This window comes from Myodes glareolus, chromosome 27 (genome assembly GCF_982192425.1).
Source record: "Myodes glareolus chromosome 27, mMyoGla1.1, whole genome shotgun sequence".
Classification (NCBI taxonomy): Eukaryota; Metazoa; Chordata; class Mammalia; order Rodentia; family Cricetidae; genus Myodes; species Myodes glareolus.
The window spans coordinates 2,461,967-2,484,900 of record NC_142052.1 but is presented as its reverse complement, the minus strand read 5'-3'; the positions used below and the strand labels follow the sequence as shown (position 1 = coordinate 2,484,900).

The 22,934-nt window shown below is 44.4% G+C and overlaps 1 protein-coding gene across 1 annotated transcript in view; it reads left to right on the top strand.

The window, feature by feature from the left end:
* Positions 1-22,934, top strand: part of Gsap (gamma-secretase activating protein) — an 86,331-nt gene that overhangs the window by 40,081 nt on the left and 23,316 nt on the right. Inside the window, exons 13-19 of the mRNA XM_085684131.2 lie at positions 4,403-4,480; positions 7,437-7,514; positions 9,281-9,373; positions 9,478-9,698; positions 12,543-12,612; positions 13,126-13,208; positions 17,479-17,532. Of these exons, the coding sequence (XP_085540257.2) occupies positions 4,403-4,480; positions 7,437-7,514; positions 9,281-9,373; positions 9,478-9,698; positions 12,543-12,612; positions 13,126-13,208; positions 17,479-17,532 (677 nt within the window). The remainder of the gene's footprint in view (positions 1-4,402; positions 4,481-7,436; positions 7,515-9,280; positions 9,374-9,477; positions 9,699-12,542; positions 12,613-13,125; positions 13,209-17,478; positions 17,533-22,934) is intronic.

Sequence of the window (22,934 nt, the reverse complement as noted above, 5' to 3'; positions counted from 1 at the left end):
CATGTGGGATCTAAGCCTGTGTACCTAGACATGAATGCATGTGGGATCTAAGCCTGTGTACCTAGACATGAATGCATGTGGGATCTAAGCCCATGTACCTGGACATAAATATTACGTGTGGGCTGCAATCCCACGTATCTGCACATAAATGTATGTGACAGTCTGCTGTTCTGAAAGTCAGAGCTTGACCATATGTGTTTATGTAGAGAACATGGAGAGGAGGGAAAAGGAAATCTAAAAATGAAAGAAGAGAAATATGATTGTATGTAATCAGTCTCATGAGAAAGCATATCAAGTTCAATGAACATCTAAAGCAACCCTGAAAACAAAGCATAATAGCCATTTTTAATATACCAGTCTGAGCAGATAGTTACTTTTTGAACAACATTTGAATTGAAATCACATACTCCTTGTAAATATATATATATATATATATATATATATATATATATATAATTATTTAAATAAAAAATGGGTGCTAGTCTCACATTAATCTAACATTTATTGAGCACTATCATATGCTAAGGCTTTCAAAATATTTTATTTTATTTTATTTATGTGTGTGTTTCTCTCTCTCTCTCTCTCTCTCTCTCTGTGTGTGTGTGCACATGGGTGCAGGTGCCTGTGGAGGCCAGAAGAGGGCAGTGGATCCCCTATAACTAGAGTTGCTAGAGTTACAGGAGGCTGTGAAGCAGCCACCGAGGATGCTGGGAACTAAACTTTGCTCCTTTGCGAGAGCAGTTAGGTACTCTTAACTCTCAAGCACTATTAACTACTGAATTGTCTCTCCAGCCTCGTGTGCTAAGTTCAGGCAACACAGTACAGAGCAAACATGACCTGACCTTTAGTAGAGGTTTCTCTTGGTGAAGATTTTAGACATTTCATAAGTGCACACATAATATTCAAATAGAACCATGATGGATGTCATGAATGAGAATTACGGGAAGCTGGGAGAACTTAACGGTGAACTTTTAATGGGAGACAGTAGAGTTTTCAATATGTTCTGACTTAATAGGTCCATCTTTGTTTCTCCCTCTCTCCTGGTGGTTTCTTTCCTTCCCCATTCCCACACAATAGTCCCATTGTTTATCCTATGGATCCTGGTTTTCCTGAGCCGTGCGTGTCCCCCATCAGCCAGTCCGGGTGAAGTCAAAGCCTGTGGTAGTTCAGCTGGAAACTGTGACCATTTCTCCCTGTGAATGATGGACAGCAAGCAGGGGTGGGGAGGAGAGGGGCTGCCGGAGACAGGTGACAATGTCGGCAGGGCTAGATGAAGCGGGTAGGGCCTTGCAGACCATAAAAGCTTTTAGATTTTATTCTAAGATTTATAAAAAAAAGTCATAGAAGACTGTCTTATCACAATTATTTTCCTACTTCTCAAGCATATAGAATAATAAAAATAAAATGAAGACCTATATGTCTTGTTTAATCATATAATTTTCAGTGTGTGAGCAGCACAAGGAGGTAGATAAAGTCGTAGACGCTCAAGAGAGAGACAGTATCAGGGAGTAGACATGGGATTTAGGGTTTTTTTATGTAGACTGATGTTTTGCCATGTGTCTAGAGTCCCCTGGAACTGGAGTTACAGACAGTGGTGAGCTGCCATGTGGGTACTGAGAACTGAACCCAGGTTCCCTGGAAGAGCAGTCAGTGCTCTTAATGGCTGAGCCATCTCTCCAACCCCAGGATGGTTTTTTTTTTTTTAAGTCCAGTTGTGTAAGTGGGATGAATGGGGTAGGTCCTTCCCTGCCTGTCACCACCTCAGCTTTACTTCTCCGTGGGATTTCCCTTTCTATTATATTCAGAGAAACTCGATATGAATGACAGCAACTATAACTTACAAAAAGGCTACCATAACTTATTTAATAACATACTGAGTTCATCTGGCATGAGGTGCAGAACTGTCTCCCTTCCTTGGTGATGTCTAAGGGGGTAGAAAATGGGCCTTGTTCTTCGTAGTTCGCTTTGCAGTAGAAAAAGGGTCTGTTTTAAGTGCAATAAGACAAACTGCAGAAGCAATTCGGTTGTTGTTTTGCGTTCTAAGTTGCTTGCTCCCATGTTTGTTTGTTTTTTTTTTTCAATTAGATTTAAAAATGATGTCTTGCCTCTGTGGTTAAAATAAACAAGAGTGTGGGGAGGCTACGCAAGTTGGTGAGGGAATCCAGCCTATAGGCCAGAGTAAATATCAGAATGTTCATTTAATACACTGCAGAGATTGCAGTGTGCATGGGAGTAGCAGAGGAACTGTGTGCGTGGTGAGCTTCAGGTGCTCCGTTTTGGAGCGAGCCACTTCGCATGCAATTTCTTGCTATGGAATTAGCAAACAGGAGGAGTTCAGTGATCTGGGCTTGTGGGTAATTTTGTACAGCTGGGCCATTCTGCTGTTCGCTGTTTAGGCAGAATGGAGCCTTGGTTTTTCTGTTTGGGGAGCTTTCTGGACCAAACTTCCCTTTCTAGGCTCCCCCACTGAGGTCTATTCCAGTAAGGTAATATTAGAGTAAGGTGCAAAATCGCCTAATCCAGTGTAGCTCATCCGGGATAGTGTGGGTCTGGCTGGGCCTTGAAACCTGGAAACATGGGTTGAGAAAGGGACCCAGGATGGATTCAGGGCAGTGCGCATGCCCCGTTTCCTTCTCCTTTCCGTGACGATGGTGAGGTGATGATGCTCAACGGCCATCCATCACTTCTAGGGCCTCGAAGCTTCTGTGGTTTTACACTCTTGAAAGCTTCTTTGACCTGCTTTTCCCCGCCCCAGGAAGTGAGCTGAGTACTTTCTAGGTCACGGAAGGCTAAAATCTGAGTGATGGGTGTACTCCTGAGATTTAAGGGAGGGCAAAGTCCTCTCGCTAGTGTAAGGCCACTTGTGAGCCAACTTACGAGTTCGTGCAAACACTTGTAGTGTATCTATTACAGAAGGAGGCAAAAAAAAAAAATCACTGAAAAGAAAAAAAGATCTCTTCTGCCTCTGGTGGTCAGCACTGACTAGGCAGTATGGTTAGACCCTCATGGAGGAGTAAGTCGGCTGCCTGGCTTCTGTGCACCACTTCCTGGGAGGTAGCGAGTTGGGGGGTGCTGAAACTCCTGCTTGCTCTTATGATGGCAAGTTCTCAGAATTAGGCCAGCGTAGGAGCATTCCATGGAGCCCCTTAATAACTTCCAGTGAGACAATTTCCTTGGAGAACTTGTCTGTTTCAGTTTTCATTGTCTAAATGATTCCCAGAGGTGAGCCAATGTGGAGCTGTTATCTTCACCGTTGATGAGTAGCTACTAAAAGCCTCTGGATAGTACATTAAGAGTGTGTTTTGGTTTTTCAAACTGTGACTTCCTGCAACTTGTAAATAGCAGCCAAACTGTTCTGGAATAACAATAGCAGCTAACTTTCAGAGTCAGATGTAAGTATTTTTGTCAGAGATTTGATTGGATTATTTGATCCTCACATATGAGCCTTAAGAAATAGTTTCTATATTTTTTTAATGTACAGATGAAGAAACTGAGGCTTAGAGAATTAACTTGCCAAAGGCAGTGTGCTCGATAAACCAAGAGTTTGGGAGACAGAGGGACAAGAACCCAGGCAAAGCTGGCCCGATGACAGAATGAATTCTGGACCCACCAGGGCTGTACTTAAAACAAAGCAAAAACTGGATTAGGGATGCTTGGCCAGGAGAGTTTATTTTAGAATCTGAAAGAATCTAAAACATGAAACATTTGTGGTTTGGGCATTTTTAATGAGGTATCCTCAACCAGATCAGTTTGAGCATCATGTCTTCATTTGTATGTAGGTAACTGACATTAGCAACAGCCACTGGAGGTAATACAGAGTTTTATATAGTGAGAGAGATGGGATGTCTAGTGACAGTGGAAATGCCATGCTAGGTGTTCACCCTTGACGTGGGCCAAAGCCTCCAGGCACCCAGCTTTGATGAGTATGGTCTAACATATTATATGGACTCTCATTCTTCATGGGAAAGGTCCATAGTTTGCATGTCAATCTTACTTACAAATACCGGATGTCCTCTATTAGAAATCACAGTTTGGATGGCTGGAGTCCAGAGCTGTGAGAGGTGGTGGGAGGGGCCAGCCAGGTAGAATGATGGTGCCTGCACATTCATCAGAGTTTCAGGAAGGTGGGGCCCCTTCCAGACTCCTGCAGCTCCCTGTGTAGAGGGCTGTGTGTCTGTTCACTTCCCACCATCCCTCACCTGCCCAGTGCACGGCCTATACCTGGATGATGAATGCTGATTTCAGATGTCATAGCAACTTTTAATACGACTTTGTGAGTTAGGGATGATGGATAGAGTAAGATGGGAAGGGACACCTGAAGAAACTGAAGCAGGTGAATAACGACTCATGAAGTTTATTGTGCAGATGATTTAAATGTTATTAAATACTTTCTTTTTCCTAGGGGGTTTGTGTGTGTGTTACAGTCCAAAGTTTGACTCTTGGGAAGAAGCCACATATTCGGTGTTTTATCTTCATAAAGGTACTTTCTCGTTTGGTCTCTTCGACTTTTACCTTTTACTTTTTCCAAATTAGATAAACGGCAAACATCTTAACACTTAGCAAACAGTTTTATCAGTATATTTTATGATTAACTGTATGGTTATGTTTTATGAAAAATTTTATTAATGGTAACTAGTAAGATAGGTGCCTTTTGTTCTACTTATTTTTATACCAGCGTGTTTCTTGTTCTAAGCTATAGACCATTTCTAATGGATGCATTTGCCAAAGTGTATTGGTTTGCCATTTAGTTATTAATCTATACCTTTAGTTCACATAGTTACATAGGAATTTAGTTAAAGTCTTCTTTGATCTCAATTGTAAACAGGCTGGCACCCAGAATATGCTCTGCCACCAAGCTAAGATATTAATTTCATTTCCCATGTGTGTGGCCTGTGATGTTGACACACACCATTCTGGGGAGCAGCGTGAGATGATCACCTCTGCTGCCCCTGAGCACACAGCACGCTCTGCGATAGTTTCAGGCTGAACCATGCTAAGGAGGAATTTTGCTCCTTTGTTTAATTCCTTAAAAATCTACCGTCGTGCCAGACAGTGGCGCACACCTTTAACTTCAGTGCTCAGGAGACAGAAGCAGAGGATCTCCGAGTTTGAGGTCAGCTTAGCCTATACAGCAAGCCAGTCAGGATAACAGAGAGACTCTGTTTCCCCCCTCCCCCAATTATTCTTACACATTTGTAGACTATGTGTTGTGAGTGTGGCTGAAGTTTTTTTTATATAAAATATTTATTTAACAAAGAACTCAAGAAACTAGGCACTAAAACTCTAATTAACCCAATTAAAAAATGGGGTACTGAACTTAACAGAGAATTCACAACAGATGAACTTCGAATGGCCAGAAGACACTTAAGGTCATGCTCAACCTCCTTAGCGATCAGGGAAATGCAAATCAAAACCACTTTGAGATACCATCTTACACCTGTCAGAATAGCTAAAGTCAAAAACACCAATGATATCCTATGCTGGAGAGGATGTGGGGTGAGGGGAACACTCATCCATTGTTGGTGGGAATGCAAACTCGTGCAGCCACTGTGGAAATCAGTGTGGCGGTTTCTCAGGAAACTGGGAGTCAACCTCCCTCAGGACCCAGCAATTCCACTCTTGGGAATATACCCTAAAGATTCCCGATCATACTACAAAAGCATTTGTTCTACTATGTTCATAGCAGCACTATTTGTAATAGCCAGAACCTGGAAACAACCTAGGTGCCCCTCAATAGAAGAATGGTTAAAAAAGGTGTGGAACATATACACATTAGAGTTTTACTCAGCGGTAAAAAACAATGACATCTTGAATTTTGCATGCAAATGGATGGAAATAGAAAACGCTTTACTGAGTGAGGTAAGCCAGACCCAAAAAGAGGAACACGGTATGTATTCACTCATAAGTGGATTCTAACCATAATTAAAGGTCTTTGAGCCTATTATTCGTGATCCTAGAGAAGCTAAATAAGAAGATGAACCTGATGAAGATTATTTAGCTATCCACCAGGAGGTAGGAAATAGACAAGAGTCCCAGATCCTGCATCTGACGAAGGACGGCGATACAGTCGGTGACCCATATTGCAGCACCGGACTGAGCCCCCCGAGGTCCAAATGAGGAGCAGAAGGAGGAAGAACATGAAAAACGAAATCAGTACTGCGAGGGATGCTATCACCCACTGATACAAGGGAACGGATCTGATGAGAGTTTACCAAGGCCAGTTGGACTGGGACGGAAAGAGGACGTGATCTAACCAGACTCTCCGAATTTGGCCGGATTCTCTGACTGTGGCTGACCCGAAGTCTTTCTGAAAAGCCATTGACTATGACACTGGGACCTGTTTCCTCTACATATAATGGATTTTGGGGATCCAGTCTGTTTGGACACTCACCTTCCTGGACCTGGAGGGAGGGGGAAGGAACTGGAACTTCCCACAGGGCAGGAAACCCTGACTGCCCTGTGGGACGAAGAGGGAGGAGGAGGGGGAGTAGGGGGAGTGGGAGGGTGTTGGGAGGGGGGGTGGAAATGGAAACTTTTATAATTTAATAAAATTTACTAAAAAAAAAAAATAAAAAAAAAAATAATAAAATATTTATTTATATATTATGTATACAATATTCTGTCTGTGTGTATGCCTACAGGCCAGAAGAGGGCACCAGACCCCATTACAGATGGTTGTGAGCCACCATGTGGTTGCTGGGAATTGAACTCAGGACCTTTGGAAGAGCAGGCAATGCTCTTAACCTCTGAGCCATCTCTCCAGCCCTGAAGTTTTTTTTTAAGATGAAATTTCTGTTCCAGACCTCATTGTCTTTTACGCCAAGTCACATAAAAGTTTAGAATCCTGCAGTAGTGCCTGATGTTACAGGGTGCTAGAAATCATGGCAGAGACGTTTATGGTTTTTTTTAATGGAACGGCTAAGGTAACTTCAGTACTCAGTGTAGACATATTCTTAAGCAGCGGAAGCCTGTGCAAGACATTTTTTTGTGTGTGTTTCTAATAATTGATATAATGATTCCAGCCAGCACGAACACTGAGTCAGAAGAGCAGAGTGGAGACCAAGAGTTTCATAGGCAGCTTAATCCCCTGTCTAGCTAGATGTGGGTCTGTGACCTGCAGAACGCTTAGACAGTTGGTAAAAACTGTAGCGTGTAGAAACGAGCCGAAACCACCTCCATCTTAGAGGACTGAGTAGACCCCATGAACCCTCCCCTCCCTACACAAGCCTGGGTTTCTGCCTGGGCTGAGACATCTGCTCTGCTGCGGTTGCCCTCACAGGGTCCACATTAGTGGCGTTTGGAGAGTGAGGGTACCATGACTTCTAGAAGCCAGCAGGCTCTTGCCCTGTCTGGTTACTAAAGGTTGAGGCTGTTACTCAGTGTGAGGTCAATACTAGCCTTGTTTAACTCTCTGGCTTCTCGCTCTTCACCTGCAGGATACAGAAAGACCTTCACTGCCGCTTCTGGGAGTGCTGGCTCACACGCAAGAGAGGGCATTACTTTTCTCAACCTTGGTGGGTATCCTGGTTTGCTTTTCTCTTGCTGTGGTAAACATGACTGAAAGCAACTTGGGGGGCAAGACTTTATTTTAGCTTAAACTCCCAGGTAATAGTTTATCATTACTGAGGGCTGAAGCAGCAGAAGCATCCTCTTCCCTGGCTGGAGTTCAGAAATCGGAAAGGTGCGCTCAGAAACTAAAATCCGGTAATAGGCAGTACTGGCTCCTTCCGCAGAGTCCGAGGAGAAATCACTCCCTCCTCGTCCTGCATCTACTTTCTCTCCCTTTGTTTCGGAGCTGTGTGGTCACTTTCAGGAGGCAAACTCCTCTCTCCCTCCTCTGAACAACATTTTGATCACACCGAGTTGCTGGTGTAATCCAGGATTATTTCCTCATCTCAATCACATGTGCACCAGCTCCCGCTCACCAGAAAGTTGATCTCAGGCAGGTAGGATAGCCTGATGTGCAAGGGCTCTTGATCATGACCCAAGTTCAATCCCAAGATGGAAGACTCCTGCAAGTTGTTCTCAATATGCAACCCCAAAACAAATAAATAACTGTGGTAAAAATGTTATAATGGACACAGTTACTGGCTCTACAGATCAGTGCACAAGCAAGAGCCACCATTGGCCCCGTCAGGTAGCTACTGACATTTTGGGTTGAAGCACTAACGTTTTATGGCAGATTGTCCTGCACACTAAGGGATGGAAAACACCTAGAACCCACTGAAGAAATGCTTAGTAGGAATCTCACACCTTTCCCAATGATTGTGTGATCCTGCTACACCTTACTATATTTTCAAATGTCCTCTTGCCTGGGACATAGCACCACCATGGCACACCGGCTAAACAGTCGTGTGTAGAGCTAACACAGATCACTGGATCCCCTTTCTAGCAGGTCCGTCTAGACAGTTTCTCTCATTTGCTACAGTAGGATTGCCACAATGTTAAGTGTTTTGTAATTCTTTACTGTTACTTTGTTCCTGTCTCCTGAAAGGATACTTTAATTGGTTGGAGTTTTGTATCCCTCTACCCTTCCCTTCCTATGGGTACTTCCACAGAAGAGATTAGCGCTTACCCCATAGAGGAGGGAGACCAACTATCTGACAGAAAACGAAAGTTTCTTTTATGAAATTCACTACTCTGTGTTTCTGAGACCCTAGGAGCCTGTTTTTATACTGCGTGTCAGTTTAGGTACACATGTTCTGATTGCGCAAAGATCTGTGGTATAGGGACCGGGAAGGGGCCAACTCTAGGAGCTGGGTACACAGGAAAGCCAATGGCTACTGCACAGAGTGCCAAGGGTCCCAGAGATGTGCTCTCGATAAATACCAATCTTAAAATTTCCTAAACCAAATGATGACGGTGATCGAGGCAGTACATTTCACAGCTTCTTCAAGCCGTCAGACGATGAAGACAATCCCGTCACAAGCTGTTCCCAGCACACCACGTTAAAGAGTCAGTCCTGTTGCTTGGTATTTTTACTCTAATTTCTTCCCAGTTCTCTTAGATTCACAGAAAGCTACGGCTGACTCTGAAACAAAACTATACAACCAAGAGTTAGTGTACAAAGAGACACACAATGTCAGTCAGATCTGCCTACTCAGGCGACGATACTTGCGTCAATCTGATCATTTGCTACTGGTAATAAATAAATAAATAAATAAATAAATAAATAAAAGTCCCGTTTTGCCGCTGCGTTCAGAGTAAAGCGGTGTCCCGGGTTTATCTGCACCTAGATAGACTGTCACAGGTGGATGACTCCGGTCTCTCTTTCCTGTAGGCTGCCTCGTGGCTGTTTACTTCCCTGGTCATTTCCTCCACTTACTCAACGTTCATCACCCAGACTTCACCTGCCACAGTCTGTTCCTGACAGGTATGCTGTCTCCCGCGGTCTCCTCAGGTTTGTTCTGACTTCAGCATAAGTCTGGGTCCGAGATCTCTTATTCCATGACCTGCTTTGGTTGTTTATGTTGCTAGGAGACAGCGTAATGGCTGCCGTGCTACCTCCTGGTCCCTTACGGTTTCTGCCGGGGTCCCTGGTTCTGAACTGCTCTTCCGGGAAGGTCTACAGAGCAGCCCTGGACCAGTCGTTCTTGATGTGGTTCCTATGGAACTCCGCCCACCTAGACTGCGAGAAGATGGCTGCATTGCACTGTGTGCTCTCCTGTGCGCAAGCCCCAGGTTTCCAGGACGACCAGGTGAGATGCTAGCACGGGCTCACACACTGGCGGCCGACAACACTAAATGTACTTACTTGCTGCCTCAAGATGGTCAGCAGTTATGTTTGCTCAGTAGTAGTGTTTTTTTGTGGACGTGTTCCTCCTTGGTGCTGCGTTTCTGGGGGTTCTCTGCCAGACCAAGGGCTGGGAAGGTGCATCTATCGGACTGGGAAGATGTATCTATGAGGCCAGGAAGGTGCATCAATCGGGCCGGGAAGGTGCATCTATCAGTCTGGGAAGGTGCATCTATTGACTGGGAAGGCGCATCTATCGGGCCGGGAAGGCGCATCTATCGGGCTGGGAAGGTGTATCTATCGGGCTGGGAAGGTGCATCTATCAGACTGGGAAGGTGCATCTATCAGGTTGCTGAGTGCAATTGTTCCCTTCATCCGCCATTTCACCGTCTATGACTTCCGTTAACTTACATCATCTTGGACTTAATCAATGGGAAATCCCCTAAAGAAGTAATTCGCAGGTTATCCGTGGTGTGCTCTTCAAGGTAACGTGATGAGACCTTGTGCCGTCCTGCTCCACCTGCTCTGGAATTGTGAATTGTCGCCGCTGCAGGTTCATCGTGTAGCGGTTGTCTTGGTTACTGGCTCACTCTCCTAGAATTATGGTGCCTGTGTTCCCTTACTCATATTTTACCTAATAGTGGCCATGGCGTTTAGATATGCCAAAGGGTCGCCATAAAGTGTTTCCTTTCAACGAGAACTTGAAAGTTCTTGACTTAATGAGTAAATACATAATGTCTGTCAGTGTTGCTAAGGCTTGGTGCCTTGGTTTCAGAATTCAAAGATGTGAATTTATCTTGAAGATAAAGGACAAAACTTACTTTCTTCTCTTTCTTCCTTTACCTGCTTTTCTGAGGCAAGGTTTTGCTCTGTAGCCCAGGGCAGTCTGGTACCCACTCTGCGGCTCAAGCTGGCTCCTTTTGAACTAGTTCTTATCTGTCCCCCAAGTGCTGGGATGTCAGGTGTGAGCCCCTAACCCAGCCCTCAGCTGGCTTTTCTCTACTGTAAACCCGGCTCCCTCCAAAGACACACAGCAAGCAGTGAGTTTCTCAGTCTACCTGCTTTTCTATTCGTGTCTGTGTTTGGTGCAATACATTACCAAGAGGGCCAAGCAAGCCGGATGTAGTGCCTCACATCTGCAATCCCAAGTGCTGAGACAGGAGTATTGCTGTGAGCTCAAGGCCAGCCTGGGCTACATAATAAGTCTGATGTTATCTTGGACTGCGGAATAAATTCCTTTCATGGCTTTCTCATGAGCAAACAAAAGAACACCGAAGGTCTAATCTCTTTGGCAAATATTTATTAATTTTTTAATAAATGAGCTTAGTCTGTCTTGTACACTGCTGCATTTGAAGCGTCCTCATCTATTTGGCTATTTACTTTTTGAAGCTATCCTGTAAGGTCAGAAAAATCCTGCTGTCAATCAGTGATGGATGCGGTCAGAGGCTGAGTGGTTAGTTGAAAAAGTACACTTAAAACAAACAAACAAACAAATACCATAAAAATACATATTCATCTGCTTCCCTTTGGTGCAGACCAAGGCCTATTCTTTGTGAATCAGCTAACTAAATGTCAGTCATTTTCTCCCACAGAAACCAGTCCTAACATGCTATATCTGATTCTCTGGTCCTTCCTAAAGACTCGTGGATGTGGATACATCTTGACGTGTTTTTGTGTGTATACACACACATGTGTACGTGCACACCTATGTGCATGCGTGTGGAAGGCCAGAATTCATGCTGTATGTCTTCAGCTGTTCTCCACATCCATTCCCGAGACAGGGTCTCTCTAAACCTGGAGCTTCCCTTTTCTGCAGGCTGGATTCTCGTGGACCTGCCCCAGCCCTGGGGTAGACATGCGCTCCACCCCTGTTTTTATGTGGGTTCTAGAAACCAGATCCCATGCTTGTATGGCAGCCAGTTTAGCCACCGAGCCATCGCCTCAAAAAAAAAAAACCCTAAAAAGTTATTTCGAAGACCATCAATGACTTAGAGCCTTTCCCAAGTGTAGGCGTGTGTCTACCCAATTTTAACCATTGCCTCCTCTACATCTAGTCATTTAGTGTTTTACAATCTATGGCTAGTCTTATGTTTGAGAAATATGCTTTTGAGTCTTTCTACGATACACAACTTTTATTGATGCAACAGTACTCTTTTTATATCTGCATTTCACTCATCTATAGAAATTTCTATTAAATTATCTATGTAAAAATAAGAACAACAGGCACAATAGATTTAGAACAAAGCATCCTGTTGCGAAGGAGCCATGGCTGGGCACATCTTACCTGTCGAGCAGGAGAGGAGAGTTCCCTTCCTCCAGAAGCTGGACGTAGGGCTAGAAACTGAGAGAGTTGCTGATACAGGGGTTAGAGGTGTCAGCTGCAGGGGAGAACAGAGGTGCTCCTTGTGGGAACGTGTGACAGTGCTCACAGTGGTCCCTGCAGGGACCTTTCGGCCCCATGGTTTTGCTGTGCGTTGCCACCCATGCTCAGGAGCTTTCTTGATGGTCACTTTGTATAACACCGTCAATTCTTGCAACAAAACACATGATGCATTGAAGAAAGTTTATCTGGAGCCTCTGGTAAAAGGATGTGTTAAAAGTAGTATTTACCCTACTGACATGCTCAGCCGGGGCTATACTGGCTTTTAAGCTGGAAGCGGGTATATTTTTCAAGTCATTTCAAAATAGATGTAGAATTTAAAAGTTCGTTCATCCATATATTTTTTTTATTATGCGTTTTTATAGTGCGATGGTGGGACTGAGTGCAGATTTAAAAACCAACAGGGCTCTGTGGTCTTTCTTTTTAAAGATTATTCAGTGGATTTGTGAGCACGTCTCTGCCTGCCATTCATTTGATCTCATACAGGAATTTCTAATTGGTAAGTGTTGCTGTTGCACCTTGAGCTGTGCTTGCCCCTTTTATTTGAGGGAGATCAGGAAACTGATAGTGAATGCCTCTGTCTAAGGCTTCTTAGGAGCATCAGTTTTGTTTTTTTAACTTGATTGCCATCAGTGGCTAAATACATTTCATTCTCTTGTGGTTTTTGCAAGAAACTGTGGTTCTCAGAGACCGATAAGAGAGATATAAGATAAGATTTTGATTCTTTAACCTTATTAACAAAATTTTCAGTCAAACACATCTTTCCGAGCCTACTTTTATGTCGGCTATATATAAGTGATATAGCGTTATCTGGGTAGAAGCAGTACCAAAAGGATCTTTAAAACTATCCTCGATGTAAAAGAAGAGAACCTGAACGTTTTAAGTTATAGATAAAATCATGATGGTTACTCCCAGAGGCGTGAGCAGGCGATGAAGACTTATCGACTTACTTGATCTGGTTAAATTACAACGTTGATTTCTCTGTTCTGATTACATTAAAAAATTGACTCAGCTTCTTCCTACTGGAGCGTGTATCCGGATCTGGCTGGCGTGGACAGGCTCCTACCTTACTCCTCTGTGCTGGCGTGGAACGCAGTAAGTTAACGGAGTCCCAGTGGCCGCAACACTGCGGGCCAGTGGTAGACAATTCCCGTTATGGTAACCAGTGCTGTGACTTCACTTCTGTCTTGACGGATAAAGAACTGAGTTGAAGTTTCTTGACAGAGTGTATAAACATCCCTAATCAGAAAATCTAAAATCTAAGCATTGCAAAATCTAGAACATCTTTAAAAAATATTTATTTATTTATTTATTATGTATACAATATTCTGTCTGTGTGTATGCCCGCAGGCCAGAAGAGGGCTCCAGACCTCATTACAGATGGTTGTGAGCCACCATGTGGTGGCTGGGAATTGAACTCAGGACATTTGGAAGAGCAGGCAATGCTCTTAACCTCTGAGCCATCTCTCCAGCCCCAAAATCTAGAACATTTGAGGGTCAATATAATGCCACATGTGAAAAAAAATGTATCACACAGCCTATATGTATATGTATATATGGTTTTGTCCATATGTACACAATATATTCTATATAGTAAAATCCTATCCACTGTTCATACATACATACATACATGTATGCATGCGTGCATATGTCTGCGCATATTCTGAAAGGCAGCGAACCTCTGCCATTGATAGACTTGATGGAGCAGACACAAGGTGTCTGTGTCCCTCTTTCAACTGCCAGGCAGAGCTAAGCCTCAGTGGTCGTATTTTATAAAACAACATTTTTACCCCTGTGTTGACTGAAGTATTCAGTAGGTTTTTATGAACGAGGAGTGGTTAGACCGCTGCGGTCATACGTGGCAGAGTGTGACTTTTATGACTCTGTTCCCTGTTTTTGTAAGGATTTATAAAGAAACTGAGGAACTAAAAGCTTCTAGCTGAGTCAGTCAGCAGTCTTCAGCTTGCTTCCTCCCTTTGCTCTTCTTCCTGTCAGTCTGGACTCCTTTACAGCAGGAGGCAATGCAGCAGGAGCCTGGCTGGTGCATCCAGTGTGGTGTGACCAGCCGCTTCTCCTCGGCCCCTCTCAGCTAAATAGTGGAACAGCGTGCTTGGTCCTGAAGCAGGAGTTGTATTAAAAAGGAATTTAGAGCAATAAATTTAATTTAGGCAGCAGGCATGGGAACTATGTACTAAGGTAAATTGTGACATTTTTCATTTTGTATTTTTGTCTATGTAGCGGTACAGTCAGTAGAAGCATAAATAGCCTACTGTGTAGCACACGCGTGTAATTTTACACTCGTGAGAGCTAGGCAGGAAGATCTTGAGTTAGAGGTTGGCCTTGGCTATGTAGAAGTGATACCCTATCTAAAGAAAAAAAAAAGAAATATCTAAATGCATTTGGTTTATTTATTTATATTTTCTCTTTGATCTTCTTTTTGTCTTGAGACATGGACTCACGTTGCCCAGCCTGGCCTGCCTCAAGAACTGTAGAGCGGAGGACACCTTTAAATTTCTGATCCTCCTGCCTGTCCCCTCAAGTGCATGCGCTACCGTATCATACAGTGATGCTCGATTCATTTCTAAATTTGTGATGCTTACAATAGTAGGCTGTTTGTTTTGTTCTCCCACCTGGAGGCCTTCTCTGCTTGTCTTTTTTGATTGTAGTTAATAGATTCCTTTGCTTTGGTGTAAAATCATAAGAGGAAAGACCTGAGCTTCTCTTTTTCTGGGCACCCACGCGGTTGTTTTTCCTTTAGATGACTTGTGAATGCATAGGCCAACTCTGTGGTCGTGCGGCAGGAAGTCTGCAGGTTACACCATCGGGTCAGGAAATGTACATTTCGGTCCTCTCTGCTTCTTAACCACTGCTTTTTGTTTGAAGCGTAGAGAGGCAGGGTTGGAACCAGTGGTCCCCGGGCTGTGCTCTAGCTGGGGGTTGTGCAAAGCCACTGTCCCGAAGGGCAGCAGTTCATTTGTTCATTTCTCGGGGCTCTCTGCGGCACAGGGTACTTGGTGAACACACACAGTAACATCTGAGTGCCCCACAAGAAAATGCAGTGAAACCCACGGTTATAACCTCTACACACTAGACTTATCTTGGGGTTTACCAAGTTGCTTTAAAATATCTTGTGGTTAGAATAAGTTACCTTAAAAGGCCTCCTTAATCCCAAAGCTCTATGCATTTAAATTCGTCTTTAGCAGTAATATAAACTTGACCCTCCCCTTCCCTAGTCTATAATCATCCCTAATGCTACAACCTTAAAAACTTGCCACAGTAGGAAATAGCAGGTTCACATATCTGGGTAGAAAGATTGATTTGGATTTTTTTTTTAATTTGAAACAAAGAATTCATCATGTAGCTCAGGTTAGCCTAGGAGCCTCTCACTGGGACTAAACGTGTGCAGCACCACACCTACTAACAATTGGTTTTTAAAAACTATTATAAACACTATTATAGGAGCACTATTATCAAAAAGAATTTGGAAAAAAGAAACAAACAAAAACCCCACTCACCGAATTTAACCAGACCCAAAGTGTATACATTTTAACAGACTTCTATATAGTTAATTACAATATTAGAAATTAGAGTGTTCTTGCATATTGCTAATTCTAAAGTGTGTTGTAATTAGTTATTTTAAAATGTTATAATTATGCCTTTTAAAATGTTATTTAGACTTACATATGTTGCTTCTATTGTCGCTATAACAAAATAATGCCAACAAGAAGCAATTGACTTAAGGGAGCAGGATTTTGCCTCCAGTTTTGGGAGATACAATCCTTCAATTTTAGGGGTTACAGTCCTCCAGTTTTAGGGGACAAAGTCCTTAAGTTTTAGGGGATACAATCTTTCAGTTTTAGGGGATACAACCCTTGAGTTTTAGGGAATACAGCCCTTCAGTTTTAAGGGATACAATCTTTCAGTTTTAGGGGATACAATCCTTCAGTTTTAGGGGATACAATCCTTCAGTTTTAGGGAACACAGTCCTTCAGTTTTGGGAGATAGAGTCCTTCAGTTTTGGGGGATAGAGTCCTTCATGGTGGAGAAAGCGTGCAGGCAGCAGCTGGTCATACCGCCCCACAGCCAAGAGTTAGAGAAGAACGAACACCCCTGATCCATTGGCTGTCTCTGGTCATCTTAGATGTCACCCAGCTGGGAGCCAGCATCAGCCATCACAGAACCTGCAGACGCAGTGCCGTTTTGGTGCCTGTGTGGCTGAGCGGTGATGAGTGAAGCGCACATAGGCTTTTAACACAGATGCTCTGAGCTCCTGTGGGGCTCAAGGGCTCAGATGTTCTGAAAGTTCACCCCGGCCTCACAGATGACCATCCTTCCGTACACAGGAGTAGCGTGTCCGTAAGATCCAGACACTCAGACTCCAATCAGACATTTTTACAAAACAATCCTAGGCTGTTTTCTAGTGTCACCTACATTTGGAAGGAAATCCGAACTGGCAGAAAGGCAGACTACACAGTTAACATACAGATACACTTTCCACAGTATCCATGAAGTAAGGACAATTTGGGAAGTTTTATCCTTTTAAATCCCCCCCCCCTTTAATGTACAGGAGTTCATTTAGCCAAGGCTGGCCCCAAACTTACTATGATGCTGAAGATAGCCTTGAACTCCTGATCCTCCAGCCTCTCTGTACCTTGCCTGGGACTAAACATTCAGCAATCCCTGGCTCATTAGGTCTGATCCAGTGTTCACGGTTAGCAGAATGCCGTGGTGGGCTTCCCTGGCACGAATTGAGCATGTCCTAGCTCAGCTGTTGGACTGTGCATAAGTCTTTATGGGGCTCTCCTGTCCTGCGATCATGGTGGACCTCAGTGTGTGAGAACCCCACTGGTTTTGGTACCCTCTAGAGAGGAAAAAACCAGGTAGCGCTGCAGATAACTGAAAAGAAGGAGAGCAGGGAGGAAGGTGTGCCGATGATGTGATGGTCTCATCTAATTATGACTTTTAATGGTTCAAACGTAACTTGCCTCATTTGTTAAGAAGGAATGTGTTAAAACGCGGTATTTGTTCTGTATTTCCTCCCAACAATCTTTTCTCCCTCTTTAGAGAATCCGTCAGCTATTATTTAAAGCGCGTTTCCTTTTCCAAGGCAAGAGACACACTGTGTCCTGTTATTTTTGCACTAGGAAGTTATTTAAAGTAAAGGTTATCACACAGGAAGCTAGCTGTCTTTAGCTTCTGTCTGTGCAGAAGGCGCTTCCTGAGAAGGCCGGAGGGTGGGGTGGTTGATATGTTGTGTGTGTGGCCTCTCATAGGGAGAGCGTGGGATGGTTGATATGTTGTGTATGCCCCCCCCCAATAGGAAAGCGTGTGGTGTTTGATATGTTGCCTTATCCCTTCCCCCCAGGAAATTCCTGGATTAATGCTTGTGACAGAAGAGCTCCCGTTGCCTCTTATGAAGGTAAGTGGCTTTCAAAGAGGGTGAAGCGCTCATGCCTGAGGAGACCTCTGCTGCCCCCGTGCGATTGTGGTTCCAAAAGGTATTGCAGCCTGCTGGAGACCAGTGCAGCCCAGAGCAGCGCGGGCTCTCTGGAGACCCCAGTCTTGCTGGTAGAGTGTATCAGGTCTTAGGGCTGCTGTTTGAAGAGCGAGCGAGGCTTTCTGAAGTTAGGAGAGAGCTGCGGAGCTCAGCTTGAACCCTAGATCGCCAATACTTGCCACAAGGCTTTATTTCTTATTGAAGGAGCTCGTGTAACTTCCCCTTAGAGGCTGGAAGCTGTGTTTGATTTGTAGTTCCTCCTTCGAATGCGCTCGTGTGCACGCGCTCACAACACACACACACACACACACACACACACACACACACACACACACACACAGACAGGGTTGGGACTATCTCATTTTCTGGTGCCCCAAAGAACAGCCCCTCCATCCCTCAAAGGTGACGGGTAGTGCCTTGCCATTTGGGCTCCCTCAAGCTCCTTCCTGTGCACCAAGCTCTGGGACTTAGTGTCTCTCTGCAAATGGCTGGTTTCTGAGTACAATAGGAAGGACGGGGTGGGGTGAGGTGAGGAGAAAATAATACACACATAGTTAAAACTGTTGCGGGGAGGGGGTGTCTTTAGCAAGGTCTCCCTACAAGCTCCGTTGTTGCTTTTGGCATTGCCTCTTGTAGTTACAGCTGGCCTAGGCTGGAGAATCTCAGCTTCTGGCAGCAGCGTCTACTTCTTGTGCTGAGGTCTTTTATTTACATTTGATTCTTCGGGTCCTTGCGGCTGGACAGCTGGGGAGGCACAACCTTAAGATGGAGTCCAGCTTGCTGGTTCTAGCTTTTGCTTCTCAGAGGCCCTCGAAGACAGACTGGGCAGCCGTCTCCAGAAGCAAGTGTGGAGCCATTGTGAAACCCTCCTGATGTAGGAAGATGAGAGGAAAATTCTTTTCCTAGGCAGCCACAGGGCATGCATGCCCTGTGTCTCAGCATTTCATGGTTTGTGTCTTTACCGGTGGTTCTACCAAACCCACAACGTACACAACCGACAAACCTGTGAAGGGGTTGTTTTCTTTGTTCTGTTTTCGTGCTGGGCTTGAACTTGGGTCCTTCAGGGGCTGGACAGCTAGCTACCCTACACTTCTGCTGTACTCTCGGTCTCCGGTGTAGCTGGGACTCCAGGTATATGATAATGCCATGACTAGTCAGAAGAACATGTACAGAAGAAATATAATCCACAGTTCACTAGCTTCTAGTGTAGCAACTGCTATTACACTTTCTCTCTCTCTCTGCCATAGGTGTGTGTATGTGACCTAGTAGTCATGGTGATTTAGGAACATTTGATCAAATATGAATTCATAGTGTTGTTATAGAAAGCAATGATTGGTAATGATTCCCCTGGGTTGGCATGTCTGAATTTATTTAATCAGTCTGCTTCGGTCTGTTTAATTATCTTGACATGAATGATACCCACATTTTCTAGGGAAATAACTCAGTGGGAAGGTAAGGCCTGGCATGCGTGAGGCCTTGGCTTTGATCTCTTGGACTACATTTGTTTCTTTCATCCAGTTAAAGACAATATTTCAATTTTATATTTTATATGTTCCTATACATGCAGTTTTTATTTTGGTTTACTCCCCTAAGGTTAGAAGTTAAGAATGTTTTATGAGAAGACACTATGGCATTTTTCTGTACCTTTTATTTTTTTCTTACTAAACTAATATTTCACAAAAGTTGTGTTAATTTACACGGTCAAAAAGTTTCAGGGGACCGAATAAATGACTTCTAGGTTGAGATTACTTTGCTGCTCTTTCAAAGAACCCATTGGATTCTCCAGGCAAGCGGCTCACAATGACCTTGCCTCTGGCTCCAGCCCCAGGTGATCTAGCGCCCTCTGGCCTCTGTTGGCGCCTACATATGCATGGCATACACAGAGAGAATGTGTATACACATCCATAAATCTAAGGACTTGGGAGTTTATTAGTTTTATTACAGCCTTATCAACTTTGTGTGCTTTTAAAAGCAAGTGTAAGGGAGTAATGAGAAGGCCTTTTGTCTATTTTCCTCATTGGCTTATTGTAAGCAATCAATTTTGTCTCACAGTGTTCTTATTGTATTATATTAAGTGCACTCTTACCATACTTCCTCTTTCCTAGGATAGTCAAGGGGCAGAATGAGATGAGACCATCTCCCCCTGCTCTGTGAGCGTTCAGTCTAGTGCTGTGGTCCAGCTGTGTCACCTCAGATTTACATGTTGCTCTTTGCCATTGCCGCTCCTGCAGAGGACCTGGGTTCAATCCCAGCACCCACACAGCAGCTCACAACCATCTGTCACTGCAGTTCTAAGAGTCTGGCATCTTCCGGTCTCTAGGGGCAGCAGGCATGTACACGGTGCATGTATGCATATGTGCGTATAGGTAAGAATTAGAATTCATATGTTGGGGGCTGTGGACCGCCAGACCCTGAATTTCTTGTAAACAACTTGTTTTCCTCTGCTCTGAGACAGCCTACAGCTGCTCTGAGCACGAGACCCTGATGGCAGCGGAGTGGGTTCTGGTGAGTCTGCAGCTGAAAGATCCTGAGAGCTGGGGCGTGGCCAGAGCTCTATATAAGCTGCCCCTGAGTACAATAGTGTGGGCATTCTTGGCACTCTTGTATCAAGGATGACCCGTATCTCGTGTCTCTGTCTGTCTGTGTGTGTGTTTAAGTCTACAGCCCAGTTCCCGGCTTGCGTACCATCCTGTAGCACAGGTGCTACATTCATATACATATCTTAAAAGCTCTAGGTTTGTTGTTTTTTGGTTTTTTTTTTTTTAAGTCAGTATATGGGAACAAGGTCTATGTGTTAAATGTTGCCAAAGGGACCTTCCGAAGAATGGCTTTGATCCTTGGTAAACCATGTGTTGGTCTGGGGAAGCAGCAACTTGTGTAAAAGGTTTAAAATTGCGCCAGATTTTATAGTGAGAAGAGAAATCACCGAGCTATTTAACCACAGGAAGCCAGAGAGGGAACTACAGCTGTCCCAGATGTGAGGGGGAAGAGGTGAGCACGCTTCAAGCAGAAGAGACAGGTATCTTCTCCAAAAGTAGGTTTAAAATTAGACCTTCCTTCCTTCCTTCCTTCCTTCCTTCCTTCCTTCCTTCCTTCCTTCCTCCCTCCCTCCCTCCCTCCCTCCCTCCCTCCCTTCCTTCCTTCCTTCCTTCCTTCCTTCCATGTTGTCTGCCTTCCTTTTTGAGACAGACTCTTGTTCCGTAACCTACACTCACCTTGAACAACTGGTCATTGTTCTTCCTTAGCCTCCCAAGCGCTGAGATTCCAAGTGGGCGCCATATGCTTGGTTCAAAACCAGACTCTTTAGTGTGTGTAGTCATCTGTTAGGCCATTACTGAGTGGCTGATCCAGAGACTAGGAAGGCCGGAAAGACCTGAAACCCACCTGCTCACAGCCTCTGACTTCAGGGCTGTGGGTTTCCCAGGACGCAGGTCTCCTGGGCGGCTGGGAGCCTGTGTTTCCTTCCTGGGCTCTTCTCCATCCAGACTTTGCTTACTGCTTCCCCCACTCAGGGTGGTTTAAAGCTACTTGAACTAGACAGAGCAAGGGATGAATTTACTGCTTGGTGAAGCATAAAATACACTAATTTTCCTTAGAGCCCCCAGTGCAGACAGGTGACATTATTTGGGTAAAAGATTTGCTACCGATCTGAAATATTAGCATAACCACAATGTACCAGCTCTCTAGACCCGTTGTTTTGGCAGAAAAAAAGCACTGTCTGTTGGTTCTCAGGAAATTTCTGATTTTCCAAAGTTTGGAGCGCATGTGTTTCTGGGGAGAGTGAGCTATGGTGAGTTCAATTACTATTGTGAGCATGCTTGTATGATACCACAAGGCAGCATCAGTTACCAGTCACAGAGCTTCAGCTAGTGAGCTGTTTCTTCTTGTGCTTTTGTGGAGATGGGATCTCCTGCCTCCCAGCTATAAAAGAGAGCCAGACCCAAGCCTGAAGATTATTATTTCTGTTCCTGCCCTTTTATAAAAATTGTTTTTATGGAGCTACACATTTTTCTCCATTCCCCTCTGTTCCTCCCCTCTTCTGTTCCTTTCTTACCAGCCACTCTGGGGTGGGCTTCTCTTCTCTGTACTTCTGCTTGGAGATATAATGTTCAATTTCTAAGACTGTGAGGAGGGAAATATCTCACTCAACACTGGCTTCTGTGGACATATACTTCAAGAAAGCTAAATGTGAGATATACCGGTTACATTTAAAATAGTGCTGCCTACTAAAACCAACACAAAGTGACTGATAAAACCCCAGGATGGGTCAAGGAAGTGGAATTTTTGCCTGATACTGAAGCAGGAGGAAGCTTATTCATGAGACTTGAATAAGACAGCCCCGTGCTTGTGGCTGTCTTAGTGGTCACCCTCAGGAATTCAGGTCTGTTGTCACATGTTAACACGATCGCATCGTCTCTCTGCTAGAGATAGTGCCCTGCTGCATTTCTCTGCACAGCTGGTACTGAGATGAGATGCCCTGCAGAAGACCCGGGCCAGCTCTTGGTACACAGAGTAAAGGGTTCTCTCAGGGGGCATCTCCTCCCCCAAGAAGATGCTGATGAACCACAGCCAGAGGGGCTTTCAGAAATGGGAGGTGGATGTTTGCTCCCCCAGCAACTTGCAGACGAACCAGTACCACGGGCACCTGTGTTCTGTTTCCAGATCAATTGGCAAACCAGACCATAAGTGAGAAACAGTCCCTTCATGTACCCGGCCCTTTTGTTTAATTAACAGCTGTGAGGGACTTCCTGCAGTGATTGGTTTATGGCATCCGAAGAAACAGAGCAAGATAATTTTCGAAGAAGAGATGGGAATAATTCTCTTTCTTCCAAAGTAAAAAGATAAACTCCCTTTTGTACAGAGACACATGCCTTTTGGCCATTCCCTGACAAACCGATTGCTTCTTAACCCAGACACCAAGGACTACTAGCTAAGTTCATATACACATTTAGTTTTCTGCAAAGCACTTTTGTATATTTTTAAAGATTTGTTTATTTTGGTTTATGTGTAAGTGTGTGTGTGTGCCTGCATGTTTGTTTGTATACTTCATGTGTACGGGTGCCATGGAGACCGCTTGGGTCCCCTGACACTGGAGTTACAGGCAGGTATTGAGTCATCCCATGTGGGTGCTGGAAACCAGACCCAGGTGTTCTGCCAAGAGCGGCAGGCACTCTTCACTGCTGAGACATCTCTCTCGTTCTCATTTTGTATTTTTAAAAGGCCACTGTGAGCTAGACATGGTGGTGCGTGCCTTAAATCCTAACACGCAGGAGGCAGAACTCCGTGAGTTTGAGGCCAACCTGGTCAAGTCAACCAAGTGAGTT